This window comes from Austrofundulus limnaeus, unplaced genomic scaffold (assembly GCF_001266775.1).
Source record: "Austrofundulus limnaeus strain Quisiro unplaced genomic scaffold, Austrofundulus_limnaeus-1.0 Scaffold44, whole genome shotgun sequence".
Classification (NCBI taxonomy): domain Eukaryota; kingdom Metazoa; phylum Chordata; class Actinopteri; order Cyprinodontiformes; family Rivulidae; genus Austrofundulus; species Austrofundulus limnaeus.
Genome location: NW_013952446.1, coordinates 1983317 through 1994406, shown reverse-complemented (window position 1 = coordinate 1994406; position 11090 = coordinate 1983317). Strand labels below are relative to the sequence as shown.

Sequence of the window (11090 nt, the reverse complement as noted above, 5' to 3'; positions counted from 1 at the left end):
TAAGTGAACTGCTGGAACGGACTGCTAATATCGGAGCACTTATATTGGACATTTTTTATGCAGGCCGATAAAATATGGTACTCGTTTTTTGGCTGCTATTGGACAGATATCCGATATCAATATCGGATCGGGACACCCCTACTTGTAATGTTTGAAATTGTTTGCCTTTAAATTCTTGTTTTTTTTTTTGTTTGTTTTTTTCACTGACCATTTTAGTCTTTTTTCCTGTGTTTATCGAGTCTCCTGCTTCAGAATAGGTGCTTTTTTGGCTCCTCTAAATCCTTCTTCAGAACATTTATATCACTTTTTCAAACTCTGTTTTAAAAATTATACCAAAGACCCACGCCTCACAGCTGCAAATACAGAATTCTCTGTTGTAATACTACTTGTAATGTGTTCTTAGTGGTGGTGGTAAATGTGCATGAGTGATATGCACAAACCATGGACAAGTTTTGTGAAATCATAGTGTTCCCCTGGAGATGCAAAATCAAAGGCATAGGTCTTTATAAACACATAATGGGACTAACAGACCTTGAATCCTCAGAGAGTCCTAATAAGTGTTTGGCTCAAAAGTACCTGTTGTGGTTGTTGAACCTTGTTGAAACAGGTCAGTCTGGGGGTCCATCCTAATTGTCTTTTGGGTTTACATTTAATGATCTAGAAAACAAAGGCTATACAGGAATTATTTCTTTACAAACAAACAAGTAGACATTTTAAAATCAAGGCAAATGTTAACATTTGGTCATGAAATACCCTTTGACAACTTTACATGTATTTGAACATGAATGGTAAAATGTATGGAAAAGCGAGCATTTCTATAAAGGCAGTGTTGAGAGAAAGGCATTTGAAAGCAGTACAGGTTAAAGTCTAGGGAGTAAAGAACAGTATAAAACATGCAAGCATTAACAGAATTCAATCAGCAGCCAGAAAATAAAAGGAAATAACATTAATTGGCATCATTCCGAAGCTGTTTCAGTATCAGTTTAGCTGGAAAAAAGTCTGCAGTTGTTTCCTCCACTGCTGGTAATACGTTGGAGAAATTCCACAAGTTCTTGACTGAATGTGTATCTCCGTACGTGAAACACAAGAGCCCACATGCCGCACATAACCTCAGAGGTATGTATTCGTGCTAAACACGCTTGCTTTCATCTGAAAGTGAAGTGGTATCATCTGAATGTGACACCAGTGAGTGGAGGTGTGTACCAGTTTCAGGGGACTGGCTGAAAGAGGAGGCGTGTCCTTATTTTGGCAGAGAAACAAGCCGAGGCATGCCAACAAGCTCAGCTCCTATGACACAACACCAAACATGAACAGTGCAAGAACTGAAATTCAACATATTGCAAATCTAGTGAGTGAAGGACAGTTTAGTGAAATATTGTTACTAGTTATTTGTCTTTGGAGTTGTAATAGCCTAAATTTACATTTCAGTAAATTACCAAATATCTAAAAATGCACTCCAGCGGTTGTTCTCTGTTTGCTGAGCAGCCAGACACCACTATTCATTTTTTTATTGCAACATCACTAGCTGCACAAAAGTACTATCAGAGTCCATTTCCTTATTATGTGTACAGTATCTCGAGCCATTTCCTCATTGACAGACTCTTGCAAGAGAGCTGCTAATCAGATCATGTCTAACACAACCTCTCACTGGTCACCTAATGTGATTTGGAATAATTTTTATTGGAGGGATTGGATTAGACGGCTCTGCTTTCTTCATGGATCAGAAGGGGGTTAGACAGAATTAACCTGACACCAGTTATCCATCTTTTTTATTTTTGATATTTTACAATATTAAATTGTAATCAAGCAAATGGTTCTAAAAATGTGTTTATGGCTTTATTGGTGTGTGTTTGTAGGTGATAAAGAAAGCAATACTATCATTCTGTATAACTAGCAAGCCAAACACACACGCACATGAGCTCACATACACCCACTCTCACCCACAGATGATTTTATGTTTTTGACTATCAATAAGTTGTCCAACTCATTGTGCAGTATGCTTTTGGTTGCAACTTGTAGAATAAAACTGCTGTGATGTGTTGGGGATCACTGAGGCTTTCATAAAAATTTGAAACGAATGCAAATCTACCAAACAATAATTATTGCCCACTCTGTCACTGTTACTCTGTAATCTTTTAGAAGAATCACCTGTGATAGTAAAGAAGAAGGCAAGCAGGAATTTCAACGTGGGTATAGAGCACTTTTTTCAGGGAACATGTGGGCAGATATTTTTGGTTCTCCCCATCTGTCTCAAACCAGCCTGCTGTAGGTGTCCTGCATTGCAGAGGCTGTGTGCATTGGGGGGGCTGTGGTGGGCATTTGTTGCCAGGAGAGGTGATGTGTTATTTTCAGTCCATTGTGTCTACATCCTGTGTGGGTCATGGGTTATTGGAGCTGTGTGTTGTAGACTTTACAGAGTGGGGAGAGTGGAGGGAAGTCCGCCGAGTGGGCAGGAAAATAGTCTAAGTGGACAACAGCGACTGGTCGTCAGCTTGCTTACCTCGCTTCACTAGTTTTGCTTCGTTGTTATCCAAGCTAAGCTTGGACTCTTCTGAATCAGGTAATGGAATTATCTGCTTTTTGCTTAAAAGAAAGCTCATGATTCCAGTGTTTATTTTCTTTGTAGTCGTAATTTTGCTTCTTATTGGTAACTATGATTAGTTCTGTAAATCGCAGTAATTTGCTAAAGTCAAGTAAGAGCCTTGTGCATGCAATGAAAAAGGCCTTCATGACTGCAGCTTCTGTTCGTGCCTTTCTGCTCTGTCTTGCATTCAAGAAATCTTAAAATTGCTGCTAGAAAGTTTTTGTAATACCGGTGAAGAACTCATTTGCCGTGTAGTTCACCAGCTTCAAAATGATTACGGTACTGTGGATGTTGGTGGAAACTGCTGCAGTTTATTTTTTATGATCAAGAAACAATGTCTTACCCTTTAAAGAAAATGTAAATTGTGACAATCACACTGCTTCCTCTAACTCAAGTGAATTATTAAACTTTCTGTCTAACATTAGCAAATAACCATTTTAAGATTTCAACTTTTTAAGACACTACGTGATGTTTAATAGTTTTAGGGTCCAAGTACAATTCCTACTTTTCTACAGAATGTTCTGTATCCAACCGTAGCTGTTTATAAGTTGAATGTTAACAAAGCAGGGGTTCTAAAGTTAGCGCCCGACAATCATCCAAACACAGCTACAGTGACAAAAGGAGGCAAAACAGGAAACCTTTTTGCACAGACTGTGTGTCAGGAACAGATGACCAGGAAGATAAAAAGCGCTAACAAAGTGGAAACTTCGACTAAAAAGGATGTTATTTTGCTTTGTGTGTGTGTGTGTGTGTTTTGTCTTTTTTTTTCTCTTTTTCCTGAAAAAGCAAAAAGCAAACGTTTGTTAAAAATGTAAAACTGAAGTTTCTCATTTTATTAGTTACCACTGAGGTTTGTGTGCTCCTTCAGTCATACATAATGTGATGGTCTGTTAATATTTAAACCTTGTGGATTAAGTTAATGCTTTACCCCGTGTGTATGGTTTAAGCCTATACTTGTGTGAACGTTGTGCAGTGAGGCTGCCTTCTGCACTCAGCACCCACACAATAATGCCGATCAATTCTTTACTTCCTTGTGGTCTCATCTGTTATGTTATCCCCATGTTTTCTCTCACTCTCTGCCTTTGCCTCAGTCGGGTTGTCTGTGCATGCTAGTGAATGAAATGGAATGATTACTCGATGTTCCCTCCCCATAAGTAGGAGGTAGTGCAGGAACTACATCTATTACACAGTTGTTTTTCCAAGTCAGTGAAGTAACAGCAACACATTGGTCTTGGGATGTATTGACTAAAGACAACAACGACTGCACCACACCAGCAAAGCTTTAGAGCAAGTAATACCTGCTGCTGAAGAGTTTGGTAAGCATCAAATTTGTTTATTTATTTTTTCTTGTATTTGAAAGAACTTGTGTGAGCTGTTGGCTACAACTCTCAGGAAATGTTTTTTTTTTTTTTTTTTTTTTTACAATTAGTTAAGTTCTTAAGGGCTAGGGTCAGACAGCTGGGTGAGAATTTTACAGCTGCACATGAAAGCAAATAAACTGTGGAAAAGCAATAGCAAACTGTTTAGGAGTCAGATTAACTTGTTTGGAATACTGTATATTAGGTGTACTTAATGGATCAATAGTTGTTAATGAACAAGGAAGTCATTACACTATTTTAGCTCTAAGCAAAGGAGCTTTTTATGTGACCACAGCTGTTAAAATTTAGCCTTCAGAAAGCCTACAGCTTCAAAGCATTTAGTAACTTGTGTTAACAGAAGCGGGCACACACTTGCACAAAGTCTTCACAATACACAACAGATGTTGGTTAACCAGTTTATTTCTGGCAAAGTGGGAATGCACAAATGTTACCTTTTATAGGACATGCCCAACTGCATAAAACAAAACCCCCTGTTTTATTTGGTATTAAGCCAACATGTTTGGCCTTGTGGCCTGTACTGGCTCAAATTGCTGCACTGCATTTGTTTTTGCACTGAGCTTAGTTAATGTTTGGTTGTGCAATACTGTGGATTTAATTTTTGAATTTATATGATCTAAATTTGCTACTGGTTACAAGACGACTCCCCTAACCACTCTACCACAGCCGCTTTTATTTATTTATTGTGACATGAACAATTTATGATTTTACATAGATATAATCACAGTTGTGTGTCCTAGCTCAGAATGAGCAAAGGCCAAAATTGTTGCTTTTAAAACAAACAAATCAGGTCATTACAGAAAACATCAGTACTGGAGATCTCTTAGTATTTGAAAACACAAAGTTCTCTTCTGCCACTTGATCTACCAGCTCTCACTGAGACTCAGAATCTCATCAGAAAACAAAGCTACTATGGCATTGCAGTTGCTTAGTGATACATTCTCCCTTCCCTGCTGTAAATCTGAAAGTGAAGGTTGAACAAGGACATATCTTTAGGTCTACCATTGACGGGATTATGCTATAAAACACTGTATGTCATTTTCAGCAGTTATGCTTAAATGTGCATCGTAAATTTTTGAATCAGGCCAACGTTACCTAAAGACAACAAGAGAGATGCATCTGTGTACTCAACCAGGTAATTTCTATTGTGTTTGAGCAAACAATGTAATTTTATCAGGGGGTTATATTGACTGGATCAAATTATTGTGGGGGTCATAGCCTCCCTAACCTCCCTGCAAATTATGCCTGAGGTTGAACTGCTAAATTATAGGAAATCACAGCAACTTTACTATTCTCACTCTCTGAAATGGCACTGGCAAATAGGAATGCGCGATATAAACGATATACGGTGGAAAGGATATAAATTTGTCCTATGATAGAGATCTGTAGTCTACCGGCCAACCGTGCAATTGTTTTTTGATGACTTAACCCGCTGGAGTCAAAACTGAGGAAGCATGGCTGTGAGCGCAAATGAAGAGGGGGAAAAAACTTATCTGGACCTGGTTCGGGTGTGTGAAAAATGAACGCCGAACTGTTTACATATTTACGTGACGGCACGTCCTCCGGTCAGATGCCGACCGACCACACTGCCTGCTGCGGGAGGAGCGCGCTCCGCGGCATGTGTGAAGGGCTCGACACACGGGAGGCGACGTCGCTCGCTCTCCATTCATTTCCACGCAGTGAGGCGACTGTCAGTGCAGGTGAAGTCAGTGCTCAGGTGGGACGCACAAAAATCAGTCTGGACCTCGTTTCTGCTGCGGTCATAGCGCGACGACGCACGGCTGAATGCGCACAGATCTCCCTTAAATTTAGATTTTTGTGGGAGACTTTAAAGTATCCCTTAAAAAGGGAGATTTTAAGGTTTAAATTTTTTTTACCTATACATATTTATTCCACTCAATTAATGTGTGATTTATTTATTTTCTATTATAAGTTTTATATCGTGATATATATCATTACCGCCACTCCTCATAATGTATATCGTGATATGAATTTTTTGCCATATCGCACATTCCTACTGGCAAATATTGCTTTGGTTTGAATTTTATGCCATTAGGCATTTTTTTCCCCTGTCATCAGACATAACATCAAAAGTCTTTCAAGGTTAAATGTTGGACCCCTTCTTTTGTCAGATCTACAGGATTTTTGTGTATGTTTATACTTAAGCATGGCTTTGTGGCAGGAATCTTTTGCACCCAGCGATTGCTTTGGCTGCCAAATGATCTTATGCTCTCAGCATCAACTACTACTGTCACTTAGAGATATCTTAATAAGTAAAAATACACCAACTTTCTGTCTATCAGTAGAAAAATGTCCTGATCTCTCAAGTTTACAAAAATTGCACTCACCCCCGTCTGAAAAACAAACAAAAATTAAATAAAAATAAATACAAAATAAATACATTATATAGTGTGTGTATGTATGTATGTATGTGTGTATGTGTGTATATATATATATATATATATATATATATAAACTTGTTGAATAGTACAGCTAATGTGTTTTTGTTTTTTTTCATTATACAAAGCAGTATCATAAATCAGATGTACTGAATCATATCTGACTGCATGTGAACGAACCTCTTGGTATAGAACATTCTCATTGCTTCAGCTGTTGCAGTTCTATCATATCATGCGCACTACTCTTTTAAATGTTCTCAAACACAATGACTTTGTTGTTGTTGTTGGGTCAGCCAAACAGGACGCGTGGTCCTGCTCAGCCCATTGAACTTCCCTGACCACCCATCAAATTCAACTGACCGAAGCAGAGAGAAACCTTTTGGAAGTTCAGCTATTTAAACCCAGTTTATTGGCTTAAACTTTGTTGGTCACTGTGTTCCACTAAGGAATGTGATCTGGCATTGTCACCCTGATGCACACAGCACACTCAGTCCAGATAGTTCACATTTGTGGTTCCATGATGGTAGAACAAGGTATCAAACACTTCAGCTGCTCTACCTGCTCAGTTCTTTGAATAGATCTTGTCACCAAGGCCAGGTTTCTCGATGCCCTGAAGTTTGACTAATGCTCCACACTAATCATTTGCTGTGGTTAAATTCCCCTGCTATTTGAGTGAATGTATTACATCTAAATCTTATATAAAAAGGTTAGTCTTCTGCAGTCCATTTAAGTGAATGTTTTTGTAGAGTATTTGGTTCTCTGAAAGAACTGAGGCTTGTGATTTTCACAGTTGAGTTTTTGACCTGTGTGGGACGATGGGGTGTGTGCACACAAAGAAGTAATGTGAATTTTCAGTTTAACAAAGATTTCCTCTTGTTTTCTCTTGAAAATGGATTGGATGGAAAATTAGGTTGATCTCACACAAGTCATTATTGCAGTTACTTCAGTTTGTTTGCCTGGGTGGTCCTATCTTTAGCTCGGCTCTTACTCTACTATTCTGCTAATTTTCTCTGCTGTTTTTGGCCTCTGTTTTCTTATTGCTGTTGAGTTGTGAACTGCTTCTTATTAATTCACCTACATTTTATATTTTTGTTAATTTTCTTCCTCAGTCACATACTTGTTCAAGAAAGTAAATTTAAAATGCTCTTCAGCTCAAAGAATTGAAATAATTTTAACATTTGTTTTAGGTTTATTACTAATTACGCCCCCCCCCCCCCCAAACCAAACAATCAATTCTGTCAATCATGTCTTTTTTGCTTCGCTTGTGCATTGTTAAATTAAATTATTGTTACTACAAAAAAATCACTTAATAGTAAAGACACAAAAGATGTCTTTTTAGCAAAGTGTTCTTTGTGTTGCCTAATTCGTGTTGCCTAATTCATTCTCTTTGCTTTGCAGTAATTAAAATTCAAAGGCCAGCAATATTTTCTTTAAGTCAGGAGTTTTAGTTTTTTATTGTAGCTGTGCAGAAGCTGTCAAACACTTATATTGTTGATTTTATTCTTAAAAATTTGTAGCTAAACATAGTGACAAAGGTAAGAAAAATCAGTTTAGCAGCAGCTCCAAATTATGCTGCTTGTTAAACATTTTATCACCAAATACATTTGTCACTTTCCCCTCTTCTGCAACCAAACACCTTCTTTTCTGTTAATTGAAATCAGTAATTGCTGAATTGGGGGACAATAACATAACTATTGTCTAGTTTGCTAAACACGTAAGAGCTTCCCATTTTCAGTGTTAGACTAAAACCTTCATGAATTAAATGAAGAATGACTGCTTTAGGACTTCAAACTAATGTCTTAATTCTCACAGGGAAGAAAAGCTATTTATTTTTCTTTTCTGACTTCACTTTCTGATTGTGCTTGTCTTAAGGCATTTCTGTCATTCTTATTGCTTTTGGACTTAAATAACCCCAAGTCACTGCTTGCAGCATTGATGCTTTGGGTGAGTTCTTTGTTGGATATGAGCTGCTCTGGTGAAGCAGGGGAAGCTTAATCATTTTGGAGCATTTTTGAATAATTTTATATTGACACTTGATTTAGGGAAGAGAACAGTCTTCACAGAAAGCAGAGGAAGTCTAAGATCTGGGGAAGAAGATGAAGCAGTCTGATTCTTCTCTAAAAAGAGTCAATCATGGTTTCCTCATAGTTATGACAGTCATTTGATTAGTAATAAAAATGAAGAAGCTGATGCAGGGAATTGTTAAATCCCCTCTAACACCAGAACATTATGTACTAAAAGTTTTGTTCTTGGAGAGAAATTGTGATGGTGACTGGGTGACCTGTACTGATCTTCCAGGTTATGTCACAACATCTGTAGGTTTAAGTTAAAAAATAACATTTATTCAAATCAAACAATACTTTGGCTGAAACAGGTATGGAGTAAATGTTCTTAGAAACAAAATATCATCTTAGTTTTCCATGGAAAGCATCACTTTATTAAATGACACATGCTTTATTACAACTTGTGGCTTTTCTCGGCCCACCCCTTCTAATTTAGCACTGACAGTTTTCAGAGGGTCTGGGACAACCCTGATTACATTAAACAGGAAGTCAAAAGAGGGAGAGGTCACAAACTGTAGACCCCACAACACACTGCAGCACCTGATAAAGTCAGAACGCGCAAACGGCAACAAAAACACCACTTGCCTCCTCAGTGCTACTTACTAAATTATGACAGCAGCTACTTTTGATGTGAAGCATGCATGGTAGGCTCATTGTTTTCCCAGCTATTTATAGAATTATCGCTTTAACATTTTTTTTTTTTGAAATGCAGAAAATTGTTGTTGTAGACATGTGAAGTTTTACCGTTTCCTTTCAGGTTTGATGATTGAAATTTCAGAAATCTTAAAACAGCTGTGAGGTTTGTTTGTCTAATATTGGTATAAATGTGCAATAGACTTAATCTTAATTTTATAGTGAATTTTTAAAAACATTCAGAATCAGAGCATGGTTTATCACTATAATACATGGTGCCACAGCTCAACTCATTAAGCAGTGCACTGTTCCCATCAGTGTAATCCTGATACATTGCATGTTAAAGCATTTTTGCATTAATGGTCACTAATGAATGCATTGTCTCAAGCTTAAAGGACTAGATCAGATTATTTGACATGCTGCTGTGTAAAAAATATGATCAAATATCTAAAAGGGTTGTAGATGTCTTAATTCTGACCAGCTTGGTGAGCTAATAGTTACTCCAAATAAGGCCAAAACCAATGTAGTTTGTTGCTAGGGATGCACTATATATCAAAAAATGTATCAATAATGCAATATCAGTTTGCACTCTCAAAATATTCCAAAGAATTACAGAAAAATTGCATGAAAAAATGCTAGTTTGCCAGTCCACCTTTAAATATCCGCATTTGGTATATGGAATGTGTTGTGAACATTGTATTGACAACATGTGGGTTTATCGTAACTGATACCATAATCAGACGATTATAGAAGAAAATATTTAAATCTACAGGTGAGATATTCACAACCTTTCCACAGAACACCATGTCAAAGGGTCTGAACCATTTCTTTAAATCTTAAAGGAGAAAAATTAAAGTGTAATGTATTGATCGGTGTACAGAGGAACTATTTGCCAAACTGTTCTTTTTCATCTGTTTGTTGTGTGTAAAATAGCCTTCTTTTTCATCCTTTTGTAATTATATAATATAATTGTACCATGACCGTGATGGCAGCAGAAATATTTAAATTGTTTACCTTGAGGCTGATGGCTGACTGTTAACACTGACCGCAGTGGTGGACCTAAGGCGGGAACAGTTTCTTTGAAAGTCCCTTCACTTTCCAGTAGGTGGAGGACTGATGACGTTGGTATCTGTTTTTACATGAAATGCCCTTTCTGGTGCTCGGAGATGTAAAAATAGCTGGTTAGCAAGAATCCTAGTCATGTCCTGCTAACAAAGACTGATTTATGCAAGCTGTGGCAGTAAACATAGAGGAGCTTTTGTCTCTGCCCTCCTCGCACTGCAGACCTCGTCACCGAGGCCATGAGTGCTAAAATCTCTGACGCTCTCGACGCTCTTCTTAGAACAGCCTTTGTTTAGCACAGTCATCAGGACCTGAGACTGAGCCCAAGAGAATCGGAATAACCTCAAAAATTGCATATTTGCTTACCGCATGTTTTTGTGAAATCAAAATTTCATAGAAATACGTTCTAGTTTAGTTAATTTTATTTTATATTTTTGTTGTAATCATCAGGTTTTCACCCACATATCCTAGAATGTCACATCTTTCTGAAAATGTCTTTTTTTTTCTTCCAAATGACTGATCTGTAGAATTTCATTGTACAAAGAGGAACAAAGAAGTACTGTTTCTGTGTTAGTATTGCTCTCGAATAACTTTTTACTTAGTCATCCTTTAACATGAAGCATTTTCTCCATCTTTTGTACAAACTGACACCGAAAGACTTGCTTTTTTCCAAAAAGATTAAACTATTAATTGCATGCCAAGATGGTTTAACATTTTTGTCTGTAGATTGAATTGAATTGAATTGATAATGTTTATTCATTTCATTAAAAATATACAATATACAATAAAAAATAAACCAAAAAGATATGCAATCAAAATAAAATGAAAGGTAGCAGAAGAAGAACAATTCTTATTATATCTGCCCCTTTTTGACTCAGAATATATTAAAACAGAACATAATTTATAAAACAATACTAAACCTAAAAAATAAAAAAACAAAATAAAAACATAATCTCAATCAACAAATCAAAAT

At 37.1% G+C, this 11090-nt stretch overlaps 1 protein-coding gene across 7 annotated transcripts in view; it reads left to right on the top strand.

Moving 5' to 3' along the window:
- The window catches only part of gab1 (GRB2-associated binding protein 1), a gene marked incomplete in the record, with an annotated part of 54850 nt that overhangs the window by 16384 nt on the left and 27376 nt on the right, over positions 1-11090 (top strand). Inside the window, 1 exon segment of one of the 7 annotated variants that reach the window (XM_014007806.1) lies at positions 9049-9066. Within the exon segment in view, the coding sequence (XP_013863260.1) occupies positions 9064-9066 (3 nt within the window). 7 annotated transcript variants of the gene reach the window in all.